The sequence below is a fragment of the Chiloscyllium plagiosum genome, unplaced genomic scaffold (genome assembly GCF_037043375.1).
Source record: "Chiloscyllium plagiosum isolate Xiang-an unplaced genomic scaffold, Cpla_swu_hap1 HiC_scaffold_33, whole genome shotgun sequence".
NCBI lineage: Eukaryota > Metazoa > Chordata > Chondrichthyes > Orectolobiformes > Hemiscylliidae > Chiloscyllium > Chiloscyllium plagiosum.
In genome coordinates this window covers 8,721,195-8,740,233 of record NW_028270171.1, presented here as the reverse complement: position 1 = coordinate 8,740,233, position 19,039 = coordinate 8,721,195, and the positions used below count along the sequence as shown (strand labels likewise).

At 44.4% G+C, this 19,039-nt stretch overlaps 1 protein-coding gene across 1 annotated transcript in view; it reads left to right on the top strand.

The window, feature by feature from the left end:
* The window catches only part of LOC122542181 (vesicular glutamate transporter 1), a 73,733-nt gene that overhangs the window by 43,721 nt on the left and 10,973 nt on the right, over window positions 1-19,039 (top strand). Inside the window, exons 4-7 of the mRNA XM_043679623.2 lie at window positions 1,941-2,055; window positions 9,119-9,206; window positions 12,320-12,406; window positions 17,690-17,832. Coding sequence (XP_043535558.1) covers window positions 1,941-2,055; window positions 9,119-9,206; window positions 12,320-12,406; window positions 17,690-17,832 — 433 coding nt within the window. The remainder of the gene's footprint in view (window positions 1-1,940; window positions 2,056-9,118; window positions 9,207-12,319; window positions 12,407-17,689; window positions 17,833-19,039) is intronic.

The following is a 19,039-nucleotide window of genomic DNA, read 5'->3' as shown; positions in this document are numbered from 1 at the left end:
TTATAATCTTAATTATTACTCTTGTTCACATCAGATACAAAATGAACTTTTTTCTACACTGTCTCATCAGAATTCCCAAGGAAGGGTAGTAATTGGAATGAGGTCAGCTAGGTGGACGTCATAGAATATGAGTTCCATGACTGGGGCTATTAATCTGGTACGCTTGGCTGACCTCATTCCAATTACTACCTTTCCTTTGATGAGACAGTGTAAAGGAAATTCAAGGGCTCAGGGACCCCTGGCTGACAGATATAAACAGGAATATCAGCGGTTCTGTTTACTCTAGGAGTCAGCTCTGAGCTAGCTGGGTCAGTGTCATGTATTATATATGTGTAAATAAAGGGTGATTTGGTGACCGGATGTTGTCCTCTCTGGATTTATTTTAGTTAAAAAGCACACAACATCAGATTATAGTCCAACAGGTTTAATTGGAAGCACACTAACTTTCGGAGCGACGCTCCTTCATCAGGTGATGAAGGAGCGTCGCTCCGAAAGCTAGTGTGCTTCCAATTAAACCTGTTGGACTATAACCTGGTGTTGTGTGATTTTTAACTTTGTACACCCCAGTCCAACACCGGCATCTCCAAATCGGGAGTTATTTTAGTACAGGATGGGTTAGATAAATAGTAGAACTCCTACTATACTGCCCCCATCAAACATTCTTAAGTCAGGTACAACACAGCATGTTAAGTGAAGTTATATCTCTTTACTTTGCTTCAGTAAACTTCCAGTTTCTACCCAGAAATGATCAAGAAATAGTTAACATGTGTGTCATTAACTTACGCAAAGAAGTTAACACGTCTGCTGCTGCCCATCTGCTCAACACCCACCCCCTCTCCAAGCTGCTTCCTTCAGTGCCTCTGTCACTACCTAATTCAGTGATTTACGCTGCCTACATGTTAATGAGCAGCAAATAATAGGGACCTCCCCTAAATATCAGGAGCATCCGATAGGCAGCACTGGGAACACTGACTGATTCTAATAATTCAGCCTGTCCATACTGGAGAGGGTTACTCCCAGTTAGTCACAAATACCATGGTAAACTCATCAGGTACATTAATGCCAAGATCTCCCAGCTGCACAGGCCACCAATCGCTGATCAGTAGCTGTCACCTTTGCCCTTTAGATGGGTTGTCGGTTCAAGTCACAGTCCTCAATATAAAAATTGAGCCTCACTCTCCCATTGCACACTGGGAGAGATGGTGTTCCACTGTACTTTCATTCGAACATAGAACAGTACAGCACGGGAACAAAGCCTTTGTCCCATGATGTTGTGCCGACCATGATGCTAAATTGAATTAATCCCTTCTGTCCGCCCATAGTCCATATCCCTCCATTCATTGCTTATCTAAAAGCCATTTAAACAGCTTCCACCACTACCCCTAGCAGCGCATTCCAGACTCCTACCACTCTGTGTGTAAAAAACTTGCCCTTTGCATCTCCTTTGAACTTTCCTCCTCTTACCTTAAATGCATGTCCTCTACTATTAAACATTTCAACTCTGGGAAAATGATTCTGACTGTCAACCCCATCTATACCTCTCGTAATTTTATAGACTTCTATCAGGTCTCTCTTCAGCCTCTGCTGCTCCAGAGAAGACAGCCTCAGTTTGTCCAGCCTCTCCTTATAGCTCATACCCTCTAATCCGGGCAGCGGCCTGGTAAATCTGCTCTGCATCCTCCCAAAGGCTCCATATCCTTCTTGTAAATTGGTGACCAGAATTGAATGCAATACTCGAAGTGCGGCCTAACCAAAGTCTTATAAAGCTGCAACATCACATTCTGGCTCTTGCACTCAGTGTAATATCCTTTCTGCATTTATTGGCTGAAGCTGTTTTGCACACGTTTTCTTGGTCACTGCATCAGGAATGTCTTCTGAGGAGGACCAACTTTTTTTCTTAAAGTTGGTCTGAATCAACTTTTCTTTCTTTTTCTTGACAGAGTGTTTGGCTGGGCGATCGTGGCAACATCTTCCCTGAACATGTTGATACCCTCAGCAGCCAGAATCCATTTCAGCTGCGTCATATTAATCAGGATTCTCCAAGGACTGGTCGAGGTGAGTGGACTAAATGATCCTTGATAAAGCACGAGAGAAACCATTCACTTCTCTGAATCTCACCTCTCTCTATCAACCTCACTTTTCTGAATGAGCCTCCAGCTCCATTTCTAGAAGCTCCACAACCATTGGTACAGGATTAGTCTGTATTTGAGAACAGAGAACTTGAAATTGATAAATAACCAGGAGGGGATGCTTCAGTTTCTGAGGTTGCCTCAAATTATGGGCCCTAAGAAACTACAGAGAGTGGTGAACACAGCCCCGCAAGCCAACCCTCCATCCATTGACTCCATCTACACTTCCCACTGCATCGGGAAGGCAGCCAACATCATCAAAGACCCCTCCCACCCCAATTATAATCTCTTCCAATCCATTGGGCAGAAAATACAAAAACTTAAAGACACATACCAGCAGATTCAAGAAAAGCTTCTTCCCCGGTATTATTAGACTTCTGAATGGACCCCTCAAATTTCAAATTTAATATTGGCCTCACTCTCTGTGTACCTTCTCTGCAGCCATAACATTATATTTCTCACTCTGTTCTATTATTCCAATGCACTTTGAATGGTATTATCTGCCTATATTGCACACAAAACAAAACTTTTCACTGTACTTAGGTACATGTGACAATAATAAATCAAATCAAATTGAAAACTCAAATCATAAAATCACCTACTAGGGTGGCTCTGTGGTTAGCACTGCTGCCTCACAGCGCCAGGGACCCAGGTTCAATTCTAGCCTCGGGTGACTGTATGTGTGGAATTTGCATAATCTCCTCGTGTCTGCGTGGGTTTCCTCTGGGTGCTCCAGTTTCCTCCCACAGTCCAAAGGATGTGCAGGTCAGGTGAATTGGCCATGCTAAATTGCCTATAGTGTTAGGTGCATTGGTCAGAGGGAAATGGGTCTGGGTGGGTTACTGTTTGGAGTGTCAGTGTGGACTTGTTGGGCCGAAGGGCCTGTTTCCACACTGTTGAGAATCTAATCTAAACGTACCCATTAAAAAATTCAGGAGCAAACAAAAATTGTTGGAAAAACCCTGCATATGGAGTGAAACCTATTATCTCTACGGATTCTCCCAGTTTTTCCATCAATTTCTGTTTTTGATTCTGATTTCTAGCATCTGCAGTTCTATAGTTGTTTTGCAAAAAATTCAGGAGTAACTGAGTGGTGAGAGTGTGGAGCTTGCTGCAGTAGGTGAGGTGAGCAGTGAAGATGTATTTAAGGGAAAGTTGGATAGACACTCATTTAATTCTTTCATGGGATCAAGGCGCTGTTCACAAGACCAGTATTTGTCACCCATTCCAATTTGGTTGGAACTGAGGACTGTTTTTGAGGAGAGGTTGAGAAGTTTGGGCCTGGAATCTAGAAGAATGAGAGGCAACCTTATTGAAACATACAAAACTTTAAGGCGACCTGACAAGGCAAATGCAGAAAGGGTGCTTTCCTTTGTGGGAGAGTCCAGGACCCAGAGGGTATAATCTCAGAATAGGGTGTTGTCCATTTATGAGATAGAAACATAGGGGTCTCCATCACAGAAAAAGGCTCTTGGCCCATTGGGTCTGCACCAATCAAAATCAAGTAGCTGACTAATCACTCGAGAAGGAATTTATTCTGTCAGAGGACAATAAATCTGTGGGATTCTTTCCACAGAAGGCTGTTGAGTTTGGGTCATTGAGTATATTCAAAGCTGAGATAGACGGAATTTTAAAAGGAAATCAAGGGTTATGGAGCAAAAGCAGGAAAATGGAGTTGAGGACACTCAGATCTGCCATGTGGTGGGCTGAATGGCCAATGTCTGCTCTTACGAGTGGCAGAGGGCACTTAAGAGTGAAGGACATCATTGTGGGCATAGACTGGAACATAGGCCAAACCAGATAAGGATGGCAAATTTCCTACCCCACAGGGCATTAGCGAACCAGGTGCATTTTCACAACCAGTGCTGTCACTGTCACCATCACAAAGATGAGCTTTATATTCATGAGTTGAATTCACATTCTACTGGTTGCCAAGGTGGGATTTGAACCCACGATCAGACATTACCATTATACCACCATCTCATGATAAAGAAAGGAATAAGAGGTTAGGCTGGCAGGATGAAATGAAGGCAATAGAGTGGGAGGAAGCTCAAGGGGAGTATACACGCTAGGATGGACCTATTCTGTATCATTAATTTGTTTTATGTACTCAGACAAACATATTGATTTTGCATTTCATCTCCGATTTGAGCGGAGTTGAGTGACAAGCAGCCGAAATCTCAGTCAGGGTTCCCTTCCTTGGTCAACGCTATGAGATGATTCCTGCCTGAGAGAGCAAGGTCAGGCCTGTGATGGCTTCAAGAATTAAATAGACTGCCAGCATCTACTGTCCACACTGCAACAGAAAGAACAGTCACTGGATGAGGAAATTGATAGGTATGCCTCATTCCTCATCAGGGACATGAGCCTCATGCTTATGCAAGACATTGGACAGGGTGCAGATGGGATATTCCAGAATGGCATCAGGGATGAGAGATTTTGAGCCATGCAAAAAGACAAGAGGGGCTGGAATACGCCCCTTTGAAATTTTTAAATTCAATCGTGGCACATGGGCGTACCTCGTGTGGTCAGCATTTAATATTTACCCCTGGTTGCCCCTTGAGAAGGTGGTGATGAGCTGCCTTCTTGACCCACTGCAGTCTGTGTATTATAAGTAGACCCCACAATGCCATGAGGGAGAGAATTCAGGGATTGTACACATTGGAACCAACGACATAGGAAGGGAAAAATATGAGATTCTGAAGGAAGAATATACAGAGTAAGGCAGGAATTTAAAAAGGAGGTCCTCGAGGGTAGTAATATTTGGATTACTCCCGGTACTACGAGCTAGTGAGGGCAAGACCAGGAGGATAAAGCAGATGAACGCGTGGCTGAGGAACTGGTGTATGGGAGAAGGGTCCACATTTTTGGATCATTGGAATCAGAATCTCTTCTGGACTAGAAGTGACCTGTACAAGAAGGATGGATTGCACCTGAATTGGAAGGGGACTGAATGTACTGGCAGGGAGATTTGCCAGAGTTGCTCAGGAGGATTTAAACTAGGAAGGGGCGCGGTGTGTGGTAGGATCCAGGGAAATCATGAGGAAAGAGATCAATCTGAGACCGGTACAGTTGAGAAAAGAAGGAGCAGGCAGGGACAAAGCAGAGAACGAGGTGGGGCTGATAAATTAAACTGCATTTATTTAAATGCAAGAGGCCTAACAGGGAAGGCAGATGAACTCAGGGCATGGTTAGGAATATGGGACAGGGGTATCATAGCAATTACAGAAACATGGCTCAGGGATGGGCAGGACTGGCAGCTTAACGTTCCAGGATACAAATGCTACAGGAAGGACAGAAAGGGAGATAAGAGAGGAGGGGGAGTGGCATTTTTGATAAGGGATAGCATTACAGCTGTGCTGAGGGAGGATATTCCCAGAAATACATCCAGGGGAGGTATTTGAGCGGAACTGAGAAATAAGAAATGAATGATCACCTTATTGGGATTGTATTATAGACCCCCTAATAGTCAGAGGGAAATTGAGAAACAAATTTGTCAGGAGATTTCAGTTATCTGTAAGAATAATAGGGTGGTCATGGTAGGGTTTAGATGGAGAGGAATTTGTTAAGTGTATACAAGAAAATTTTCTGATTCAGTATGTGGATGTACCTACTACAGAAGGTGCAAAACTTGACCTACTCTTGGGAAATAAGGCAGGGCAGATGACTGAGGTGTCAGTGGGGAAGCACTTTGGGGCCAGTGACCATAATTCTATTATTTTTAGAATAGTGATGGAAAGGATGGACCAGATCTAAAAGTTGAAGTTCTAAATTGGAGAAAGGCCAATTTTGACGGCATTAGGCAAGAACTTTCGAAAGCTGATTGGAGGCAGATGTTGGCAGGTAAAGGGATGGCTGGAAAATGGGAAGCCTTCAGAAATGAGATAACAAGAATCCAGAGACAGTACATTCCTGTTAGGGTGAAAGGGAAGGCTGGTAGGTGTTGGGAATGTTGGATGACTAAAGAAATTGAGGGTTTTGTTAAGAAAAAGCTGGAAGCATGTGTCAGGTATATACAGGATAGATCGAGTGAATCCTTAGAAAAGTATAAAGGCAGAAGGAGTATACTGAAGAGGGAAATCAGGACGGCAAAAAGGGACATGAGATAGCTTTGACAAAGAGTTAAGGAGAATCCAAAGGGTTTTTACAAATATATTAAGGACAAAAGAGTATCTAGGAAGAGAATAGGGCCCCTCAAAGATCAGAAAGATGGCCTTTGTGTGGAGCTGCAAGAAATGGGGGAGATTCTAACAAGTATTTTGCATCAGTATTTACTGTGGAAAGGGACATGGAGGATATAGAACGTAAGGAAATAGATGGTAACATCTTGCAAAATGTCCAGATTACAGAGGAGGAAATGCTGGATGTCTTGAAATGCATAAAGTAGATAAATCCCCAGGATCTGATCAGGTGTACCTGAGAACTCTGTGGGAAGCTAGGGAAATGATTGCTGGGCCCCTTGCTGAGATATTTGTATCATGGATAGTCACAGGTTAGGTGCTGGAAGACTGGAGGGTGCTACTATTTATGAATGGTAGTAAGGACAAGCCAGGGAACTATAGACCAGCGAGCCTGACGTCGGTGGTGGGTAAGTTGTTGGAGGGAATCCTGAGGGACAGGATGTACATGTATTTGGAAAAGCAAGGACTGATTGGGGATAGTCAACATGGCTTCGTGCATGGGAAATCATGTCTCACAAACTTGATTAAGTTTTTTGAAGAAGTAATAAAGAAGATTGATGAGGGCAGATTGGTAGACGTGATCTATATGAACTTCAGCAAGGCATTCGACAAGGTTCCCCATGGGAGACTGATTAGCAAGGTTAGATCTCATGGAATACAGGGAGAACTAGCCATTTGGATACAGAACTGGCTCAAAGGTAGAAGACAAAGGGTGGTGGTGCAGGGTTGTTTTTCAGACTGGAGGCCTGTGACCAGTGGAGTGCCACAAGGATCGGTGCTGGGTCCACTACTTTTCATCATTTATATAAATGATTTGGATGTAAGCATAAGAGGTATAGTTAGTAAATTTGCAGATGACACCAAAATTGGAAGTGTAGTGGACAGCGAAGAAGAATATCTCTGATTACAATAGGATCTTGATCAGATGGACCAATGGGCTGAGGAGTGGTAGATGGAGTTTGAATTAGATAAATGTGAGGTGCTGCATTTTGGGAAAGCAAATCTTAGCAGGACTTATGAACTTAATGGTAAGGTCTGAGGGACTGTTGCTAAACAAAGTCACCTTGGAGTGTAGGTTCATAGCTTCTTGAAAGTAGAGTCGCAGGTAGATAGGATAGTGAAGAAGGCGTTTGGTATGCTTTCCTTTATTGGTCAGACTATTGAGTACAGGAGTTGGGAGGTCATGTTGCGGCTGTACAGGAGTTTGGTTGGGCCACTTTTGAACACTCTGTGCAATTCTGGTCTCCTTCTTATCTGAAAGATGTTGTGAAACTTGAAAGGGTTCAGAAAAGATTTACAATGATGGTGCCAGGATTGGAAGATTTGAGCTATAGGGAGAGGCTGAATAGGCTGGGGCTGTATTCCCTGGAGCGTCGGAGGCTGAGGGGTGACCTTATAGAGGTTTATAAAATTATGAGGGGCGTGGATAAGATAAATAGACAAAGTCTTTTCTCTAGAGTGGGGGAGTCCAGAACTAGAGGGCATAGGTTAAGGGTGAGAGGGGAAAAATTTAAAAGAGACCTAAGGGGTAACTTTCTCATGTAAAGGGTGGTACGTGTATGGAATGAGCTGCCAATGGAAGTGGTGGAGGTTAGTACAATTGCATTATTTAAAAGGAATTTGGATGGGTATATGAATAGGAAGTGTTGGAGGGATATGGGCCGGTTGCTGGTAGATTGGTCTAGATTGGGTTACAATATCTGGTCGGCATGAACAAGGTGGACCGAAAGGTATGCTTCGTGCTGTACATCTCTCTGACTATCTGACTCTATTTTGACCCAGCGGTATATTTCCAAGTCAGGATGGTAGAATTTGGTGGTGTTACCATGTATCTGCTGCACGTATCCTTCTACATGGTAATAGTCATGGGTTTGGAAGGTGCTGTTGAAGGATCTTTGGCAAATCTTTGCAGTGCTTCTTGTAGATAGTATCCACTGCTGCTACTGAGCGTTGGTGGAGGAAGGACTGGATGTTTGAGAATGTGATGGCAATCAAGCAGGCTGCTTTGTCCTGGATCGTGTCAAGCTGCTTGAGTGTTGTTGGAATTGCACACGTCCAGTCACATGAATAGTATTCCATGGCAATCCTGACTTGTGGCTTGTAGATAGTGGACAGGTTTTGGGGTGGGTCAGGAGGTGAGTTACTCACTGCAATTTTCTTAGCCTCTGACCTGACCTTGGTAGCCACAGGTTTCAGGTGAGATTTAATAAGAGCAGCTCCGGGAATTTGATCAAGTAAATAGGGAAGCTATTGTCAATGCCAGGCCGGTCAATGACCAAAAGGCACAGATTTGAGATAATTGGCCAAAGAAAAAAAAGGGGGTATCTTTCCTTTAACACAGTGAGTTATTATGATTTGAAATACATAGCTCAAAACAATCATGCAGGTAGATTCAAGAGTCACCTTCAACAGAGACTTAGATCAATACCAAATAAGAGAAAAAAGTGCAAAGCTATTGGGATAGAACAGGCAATAAATGTTGTCCCAGCCAGTGATGCCTGTGTCCCACAAGTAAATAAAATAAATCTCACTGAACAGGACTTTCAAAGAACAGGGACGTGCATGATGGGCTGAATGGCCTCCTTATGCTGTAAGCTTCCTTGATTCTATAAACCAGACCCTCCAGGGAAATGGGTGATGAACATGTAAATTATATCATACATATTGGACAATCATCAATTAAAAAAATGACCTCGCCTCTCACTTTCTGTGGCAGGATCATCTGTGAGACAATGAATTCACTTTTAATTGTCTCTGGCAAGGGCAGACCCAATAATATGATGTTTTCTTGTGTTCTGTTGCCTGCAGGGGGTTACATATCCGGCATGCCATGGAATTTGGAGCAAATGGGCACCTCCCTTGGAGCGAAGCCGGCTTGCTACTACCTCCTTCTGTGGTAATCGATCCTTTTAGACCTTTAAACAATAGACTGTTTCATAGGGGTGGTCAGGCAGAGGCCTGACCTGCGTTTTATGAAGGCAGTGTTTGTGCTGACACTGGCAACTGTGGGCAACTACGCATGTGCACTCATTCCGGACTGAGCGTGTGCACAGTTCCAAACTCTAATGCCGTCACGTAGACTTTACACAGTTGGCTCATAGTGGAGAAAGAAAGCATTCCAATCTCTCTATGGTACCCTTGCGTCCTTTAACCCTTTGGGTCAATCTCTGCTCTTGTTAAGAGATGGGCATTAGCAGAATCCGGCCTTACCTTTGTCCACTGCCAGGTGACGGCCTAGTGAAATTACTGCTGAACTGTGAATCCAGAGACCCAGTTAATGTTCCAGGTGACCCAGGTTGGTTTGAATCCTGCCACGACAAATGGTGGAATTTATAATTCAATAAAAATCTGGAATTAAAAGTCTAATGAAATCATTGAGAATCATAGGAAAAAACTATTGATTCACTAATGTCCTTTAAAATAGAAAACTGACATTTCTCATGTCCAATATCTTGCCCTTTCCCTGTAATCCTTGATTCCCCTATTGATGAAGAATCTATCTATCTTAGCCTTAAATATACACAGGGACTCTACTCCCCCACAGCTCACTGTGGCAAGGGGTCCCAAAGACTCACAACCCTCTAAGAGGTAGAGATTCCTCCTCATCTCAGTCATTGGCATTCCTGTATTCTGAAACCATGCTTGCTATTCTAGCCTCTCACATGAGGGGAAACACCCTTTCAATATTTACCCTGTCAAGCCCTGTAAGAATCCAACATGTTTCAATGAGATCACCTCTCATTCTTCTAAACTCCAGTGAGTAGAGAGCTAACCTGGTTAGCCTTTGCTCATAAGACAATCCTTCCATACTGAGGATCTTCCTAATAAACTTTCATTGAACAGTCTCCAACAAAATTATATCTTTCCTTAAATAAGGGACCAAAACTGCTCTCAATATTCCAGATGTGGTCTCACCAGCACTTTGCATAGTTGAAGTAAGAATCCCCTCCTCTTCCACTCCACCCTCCCCCCCCCCCCCCCCCCACCCCTTGAAGTAGCAACCAACATCCCACTAGCCTTCCTGATTACCTGCTGCACCTGTGTGCTAGCTTTCTGTGTTTTGTACCCCCAAGTCCTGTTGTGTTGTAGCTTTCTGTAATTATTTCCCATTTAGAATATAGACTTGGGGACACAAAATATAAAAGATAGGTTCTTGTTTATTAGTAAGTAATTTCAAGGTTATTTGTTCAATTTTATTAAGAAGCATCAACTTAGATATGATAAAGTAGCTAAATTTACATAGAAGGTATACAATCCTTGATAGTTGAGGGTGGTTCACTGATACCAGGAGACAAATAGATGGTTGGATGTGTTTGAGTTGATCTCTGTAGCTTGTATGGACAGCATCTAGCCCATGTGATAGGGAAGCCTTCCCCATTTTTCCCGGTCCATCTTTCATCTGAAGCTGCGCAATTTGCACTGCCACTTGAAGTGGTTTTCTACTTTTTTACTTGTGGTGCTCTCAAACATCTATCCTAAAGAATTGCCAATATCGGCAGAAGGTCTGCCTGGAGCTCTCACTCTCTGCTGAACATCTTGTGTACTGAAGAGTCATTGCAGTGCAGAAACAGGCCATTTGGCCCATTGAGTCTGCAATAATCTCCCCCCACCAAAAACCACTGCCCATACCATTCCAGTAACCTGGCTGTATGATTGGTGATTCCAGTTGTGAAATTTAACAATCCACCCTCTCTGGTGGTCATAAAAGATTCCTCATGGCACTATTTTGAGGATGAGCAGGGATGTTCTGTCTGGAGTCTTTTGTCCCTCTTTCAACATCATAAGAATAATCTGGCCCTTAATCTCCAAGACACATTTACAACTGGCAAAACTCAGAAGCCATTAAGTTAGATGATAGATTAATTTTGATTTCCATGAACTCCTTCATCTATTAAATGCATAAATATTGGAGAAGAGTAAAATAAACCCAGTGACCTTTGACTGGTCGTCGTATTTTCCTTATCCAACTGAACTGGATCTTGGTGACAATAAACACTTTGAGTGATCAATGGCAGGACTAGGTAGAGGAGATGTTGACAGTAGGTGGGAGTGGATGGGATAATAAAACCTCCAGGCAGGTCTTCGACCAAAGTTGGTGACCCGGCAGAGAGAGAGATAGATGTTCGTGGGATCTCAGCATCAATGGGTATGTTGGCAAAGTTGGCCAAATGGAGGTGAGGGAAAGATCAGACATCATGAGTGGAATCTTTCCAGACCCTGAACAATGGGGGTATGGACCGGAACGTTGGGAGAATGGTGTGAAATCAGCAATGAGGAGCTTCCCACTGTCAAGAGCTTAAAGTCCTATTTTCCCCACCAAATATTAAACGATAAGATGAGATTCTTGCTCGTGGGTGGTGAGACAGCTATTCGTATGCATTAACATCCTCGTTATTACATACTCCTTGATGTGGAGTTTCCCACTCCCCCACCCTCCAGATAGAAACTAGATGACAACTATTACCAACATGAAAGTCAGAGTGTGTGCCGGGTGTCTCCAGCTCACCTCTCTGGACCTCCGTCACTCACAAACATCTCAGGACACACTCTGTGGGCAATGGCTACATGCCACTTCTTGTCCAGCAGGACCTACAATTCCCTGCCCTCAAAGGAAAATGCCAAATACCCTCTGCCTGACATGTCCGGGACAAATAAATTGAACTACTGAGGGCAATTGCTGGCTGCCAGTAATTGATGGGGTATCCAGTTGGCGCTAAGAATGGTGCTGGTACCAGGAATCCTGGATGGTGCCCATCTGAACATCCAGGGAGAATGCAAGAAGGCATAAGAGTATGGTGCACAGGTAAGGAGGAGTGTTTGGGAAGATAGCATGAGGAACTCTCACCAAAACTGAGACTTAGTCGGTTTCTGATAAGATTCAACCAAATGTAATTGAATGTTGGAAAATGTTTCAGGGGCTGAATGGCCTCCACCCATTGCTCATGTTCCACTATTTAAGAATATCCCATCTCAGTAGCACTTTGGTTATGTGCACTCTTTCTTTTGCAGGTTCCTATGCAGGGGCAGTGATAGCAATGCCTCTGGCAGGGATCCTTGTCCAGTACTCAGGGTGGTCTTCAGTCTTCTATGTTTATGGTACGGATTGTATTATCATGAGTATATTAGAATAAGTACATTAGAGAAAGGGTTAACTGTAACAGTCATAGAAGGAGGTGGCATGCAATAATGGTCATAGAATCATAAAATCCCTAAAGTATGGAAACAGACCATTCGGCCCATCAAGTCCACATGACCCCTCCAATGAGCATCCCACCCCCTCCCCCCACCCTATCACTGTAACCTACATTTTCCATGGATAATACAACTAACCTGCACATGCCTGGACACTATGGGCAATTTAGCACGACCAATCCACCCTAACCTGTACATCCCTGGACTGTGGAAGGAAACCGGAACACCCAGAGGAAACCCACACAGACACGGGGAGAATGTGCAAACTCCACACAGACAGTCGCCTGAGAGTGGAATCGAACCCCGGGTCCCGGAAGTGACAATATTTCTGTTGAATAAAGGGAACTATGGAACTATGAGGGAGGAGCTGGCCAAAGTTCAATGGTGCAATACCTTAGCAGGGATGACAGTGGGGGAACAATGGTGGATATTTCTGTGTATAATGCAGAAGATGCAGGATCAGTTCATTCCTAAAAGGAAGAAAGATCCTAGGAGGAGGCATGGGATGCTGTGGCTGACGAGGGAATTTAAGAAAAATATAAAGTTAAAAGAGAAAAAGTATAACGTAGCAAAGATAAGTGGGAAAACGGAGGACTGGGGAGATTTTAAAGAACAACAGAGGATTACTAAGAAGGAAATACGCAGAGAAAAAATGAGGTACGAAGGTAAACTGGCCAGAAATATAAAGGAGGATAGTAAAAGCTTTTTTAGGATTGTGAAAGGCAAAAAAATGGTTAAGTCTAAAATTAGGCCCTTGAAGACAGAAACAGGGGAATATATTATGGGGAACTAAGAAATGGCAGAAGAATTGAATTGGTACTTCAGATCTGTGTTCACTGGGGAAGACACAAGCAATCTCCCTGAGGTAACAGTGGCTGAAGGACCTGCACTTAAGGGAATTTATATTTGCCAGTAATTGGTGTTGGAGGGACTGTTAGGTCTGAAGGTTGATAAGTCCCAGGGGCCTGATGGTCTACATCCCAGGGTACTGAAGGAGGTGGCTCGAGAAATCGTGGATGCGTTGGTGATTATTTTCCAGAGTTCGATAGATTTGGGATCAGTTCCTGCTAATGTTGCACCACTTTTTAAGAAAGGTGGGAGAGAGAAAGCAGGAAATTATAGACCAGTTAGTCTGACCTCAGTGGTGGGAAAGATGCTGGAGTCTATTATAAAGGATGAAATTACGACACATCTGGATAGTAGTAACAGGATAGGTCAGAGTCAGCATGGATTTATGAAAGGGAAATCATGCTTGACTAATCTTCTGGAATTTTTTGAGGATGTAACTCTGCAGATGGACGAGGAAGATCCAGTAGATGTAGTGTACCTGGAATTTCAGAAAGCTTTTGATAAAGTCCCACATAGGAGGTTAGTGAGCAAAATTAGGGCGCATGGTATTGGGGGCAAAGTACTAACTTGGATTGAAAGTTGATTGGCTGATAGGAAACAAAGAGTAGTGATAAACGGCTCCATTTCGGAATGGTAGGCAGTGACCAGTGGGGTACCGCAGGGATCAGTGCTGAGACTGCAGCTTTTTACAATATATGTTAATGATATAGAAGATGGTATTAGTAATAACATTAGCAAATTTGCTGATGATACAAAGCTGGGTGGCAGGGTGAAATGTGAGGAGGATGTTAGGAGATTACAGGGTGACCTGGACAGGTTAGGTGAGTGGTCAGATGCATGGCAGATACAGTTTAATGTGGATAAATGTATGGTTATCCACTTTGGTGGCAAGAACAGGAAGGCAGATTACTACCTAAATGGAATCAATTTAGGTAAAGGGGCAGTACAGAGAGATCTGGGTGTTCTTGTACACCAGTCAATGAAGATAAGCATGCAGGTACAGCAGGTAGTGAAGAAAGCCAATAGCATGCTGGCCTTCATAACAAGAGGGATTGAGTATAGAAGCAAAGAGGTTCTTCTGCAGCTATACAGGGCCCTGGTGAGACCACACCGGGAGTACTGTGTGCAGTTCTGGTCTCCAAATTTGAGGATAGACATTCTGGCTATTGAGGGAGTGCAGCGTAGTTTCACGAGGTCAATTCCTGGCATGGCGGAACTACCTTACGCTGATAGACTGGAGCAACTGGGCTTGTATACCCTTGAGTTTAGAAGACTGAGAAGGGATCTGATTGAGACATATAAGATTATTGAAGGATTGGACACTCTGGAGGCAGGAAATATGTTTCCACTGATGGGTGAGTGCCGAACCAGAGGACACAGCTTAAAAATACGGGGTAGACCATTTAGGACAGAGATGAGGAGAAATTTCTTCACCCAGAGAGTGGTGGCTGTGTGGAATGCTCTGCCCCAGAGGGCAGTGGAGGTCCAGTCTCTGGATTCATTTAAGAAAGAGTTGGATAGAGCTCTCAAGGATCGTGGAATCAAGGATTATGGAGATAAGGCAGGAACAGGATACTGATTAAGGATGATCAGCCATGATCATATTGAATGGTGGTGTAGGTTCAAAGGGCAGAATGGCCTACTCCTGCACCGATTGTCTATTGTCTGGTGCTGTGAGGCAGCAGTGCTAACCACTGAGCCGCCGTAGAGAAAAGTGACAGAAGGAACTAAAGTAGTGGTGTGTTCAATTACCACAGAGATGTTACAGGGGTCAATCAACTCAGATTACCATGATAGTTCCACCATCTCAACCTTGCCTTTCACCTGAGACATGGTGATCTTCAGATTAAACTCATCACCAGTCTCTCTCTAATGAGAGAGCAGCCTGATGGGACTATGGTGACTTTAGGACCATACAAACAGGAGGAGGCCATTCAGCCACTTGAGCCTGTCCCACCATTGAATGAGATCATGGCTGATCTGTGCCTAACTCCATATACCTGCCTTCGGCCCTAATCTCTTCACACCTTTTCTTAACAAAAGCCTGTCCAACTCAGATTTAAAATCAATGACTGATCCAACATCCACTGCCATTTGTGGAAGTGAATAGCAAGCCTCTCCAACCCTTTGTGTGTAGATGTGCTTCCTAACATCTCTTGTGAACAGTCTGGCCCTAATTCTTAGACTAAGCCCCCTAGTTCTAAACTCTCCAAGCAGTGGAAATACTGTAGTTTATCTACCCTGTCACTACCCTGACTTTACCTTTACTTTATCTAGAAATGTTAAAGTTTTCTTGTTTTATGACTAACAATCATTCAGAATTATTGGAGCTCTGCCAACCCAATGGTAATATTCGTACTAGGGTCAACTTTCAAGTTGGATTGATAAGTATACTTGTGTTAGAGTTGCAGTTCAGAAAACAATGGTACATTCAGAGTAACAGGGAATGATTCACTCCCACTTGGTACTATATTGCCTATGTGTTTGCCTCAGTGTCAACTCCTGTACAAGAAGACCACATGCACAGTCAGAGGGAATGATTCACTCCCATCTGTTCCCTTTGGCGTGTGTGTGTCTCTGTATCAGCTCCTGTGCACAGAAAATGCACATTGTTCAAAGAAAATAAGCTTTATTCATTTTCATCCTAAGCCAGTTCACAGGGGTATTATAAAATGATAATTGACATGGCCTGTTAACAAAACCTTTTTTTTGTCAAAAAGCTATGTTTTAAGGGGTGTCAACAGTGAGAAAAGACATGGAAGTACCAGTGTCAGCCTGGGCTGGTTAAAATCCAAAGTCAGGAGTCACACGACACCAGCTTGTAGTCGAACAGGTTTATTTGTAATCACAAGTTTTCAGAGGGACGCTCCCTCATCAGGTGAAATATGAGAGGCTCACACTTCACCTGACAAAGGAGCAGCGCTCCAAAAGCTTGTGATTTCCAATAAACCTATTGGACTACAACCTGGTGTCGTGCGGCACGATGGCACAGTGGTTAGCACTGCTGCCTCACAGCCCCAGAGACCCGGGTTCAATTCCCGCCTCGGGTGACTGACTGTGTGGAGTTTGCACGTTCTCCCCGTGTCTGCGTGGGTTTCCTCCAGGTGCTCCGGTTTCCTCCCACAGTCCAAAGATGTGCAGGTCAGGTGAATTGGCCATGCTAAATTGCCCGTAGTGTTAGGTAAGGGGTAGATGTAGGAGTATGGGTGGGTTGCGCTTCGGCGGGTCGGTGTGGACTTGTTGGGCTGAAGGGCCTGTTTCCACACTGTAAGTAATCTAATGTGTGGCTCCTGACTTCAGTGAAAGAGAGAGAGGGAGAGAGGACCTGAGGTTGAGGAAGGGAGTTTCAGAGATCAGGTCCCAGCATCTGAACGCACAGCAACTAATAATGGGACCATTACAATCGGAGATTCTCAAGTGGCCAGAACTAGAGGAGCCATGGTATTATATCATGTTATTTGAGATATGAAAATGTATTCAAGGTGCTATATTTTCATGCAGCACTGCAGTCACATGCCAAGTACAATTTATCAGTGGTTTCTCACCCTTCCAAGCTACCATCTAGAAGGACAAGAGCGGCAAATACTTGGGGATATCACCAGCCTGCAGATACCCCTCCAAGCACTCACCATCCTGACTTGGAAATATATCACCATTCCTTCAGTGTCGTTGGACCAAACTCCGAGAACTCCCTGCCTAACGGCATTGTGGGTATCCCTGCACCTAGTGGATTGCAGCGGTTCAAGAAAGCAGCTGCCTTCTCAAGGGTAATTAGGGATGGGCAATTGATGCTAGTCCAATCAGCGAGGTCCAGATCCCAGGGTGAATTACAAAAAAAAATGTAAGACGGCTAAGAAATATTCCCAACGACACTCCAGCGTTTTTGAGTTTACCGTGCGATTATTTTTAAAGTTTAGGAATCAAATGATGTGACCGAAGCTGTGTTGTGGGGCTGAAGGAGGTTGGAGAGGTGGGGAGAAGGAGCCACGGAGTGGCTAAGAACCGAAGACGAGAATATGAGTCAGTGGAATTGTTGGTACGTCTGACTGCTGAATACCCCTGAATTAAGTGAGTGGTGAGGCAGGGGCAGGTAGTGGGTGGGAGGAGACATTCAGTGAAGTCACCACCCCTGTGGTTTTTAACTGCCCCTTCTGCCTTTGTAGAGATTGAGTAAGGTTGGAAATGGGTAATTCCTTGATACCAACCCCCTTAGTCCCAATAACAAAGGTGTGTCCAGTTCCCAGCCATCCCTGCTCGAGAGTTTACCCGCCCAAACTAGATGAGGGAAGAGGAAAGTTTTGGAATTTGAAAATATGTTCACTTAATTCATTTTCACAGGGAGTTTCGGCATGGTGTGGTACATTTTCTGGCTGCTGGTGTCTTATGAGAGTCCAGCTAAACACCCAACCATTACCGAGGAAGAGAAGACCTACATAGAGGAATCTATTGGAGAGGGCGCCAACCTGATGAACCCTCTTGTGGTGAGTGGGCACTTTTCCTCACCTGTTGGTAATGGGGAGAAACCAAAAGTCCAAGATATCGTGTCAATGTGGGTGTCAACCTTCACCCCAACACCCCCAAACCCCATTGCCTCTCCCCACTGTCAGCTCCAGTGCAGCTTTGTCTCTGAGACACAAAAGTTCCAGGTTCAAATCGGACTCCAGGAATGCTGCACAAAATATCAAAGCTGATTCTCCCATAGAGCACTGAGGAAGAGCCATGCTGTCAGAGGCACTGTGGCTTGGACGGGAAGCTAAGGCTTTTGAAGTTGACAAGATCTTCAAGAACTGTCTGAGCCAACATTCACCCCTCGGTCAGTATTCACACAAACAGACTGGTGTTTCCGGGACCTTCCTGTGTGTAAATTGGCTGCTAAATTTCTGATATTGCAACAGTGACTGCACTGGTGGTTTAAAGGTGGTCCGGAGTCCGTGTGGGGTGAGTTGGTTACGGAGACAGGCACTGAGGAAGCAAATGTGGCTGTGATAGCGAGTTTGTTTCAGGACATGGTTGAAGAGCTTCAGGGCTGAGGAAATGACCTGGGAGTTGCAGTGAGAGAGAGACTCCCTGAGATTCTTGTAGAGAGAGGAGGAAAACTTCTTCAAGGCAGGCATCCTTGCAAGAGGATTCGCAGTAGGGTTAAAATCAACGAGGTAAAAACAATGACTGCAGATGCTGGAAACCAGGTGCTGGAAGAGCACAGCAATTCAGGCAGCATCCGAGGACAGGCAAAATCGACGTTTCAGGCAAAAGCCCTTCATCAGGAATAAAGGCAGAGAGCCTGAAGCGTGGAGAGATAAGCTAGAGGAGGGTGGGGGTGGGGAGAGAGTGGCATAGAGTACAATAGGTCAGTGGGGAAGGAGATGAAGGTGATAGGTCAGGGAGGAGAGGGTGGAGTGGATAGGTGGAAAAGGAGCTGGGCAGGTCGGACAAGTCCGGACAGGTCAGGGGATCGAGTTGTTGGAGGTTAGAAGCTAGGAGTGACTGCACTGCCTAGCTGCCACTGAGATGTCCACACAGGCAGTCCCCCGGGTAGTGAGCGGGTTCCATGCTGGAGCCTGTTCATGAGTAGATTTGCAAACATCTGGTTCATGAGTGTCCTTGAGAGAGGGAAAGCAGGCATCCTTACCTCTTCGAGATTAACGGTCACTTCAGACACCCACAGGCTTTAACCATGCCCTGAAATGG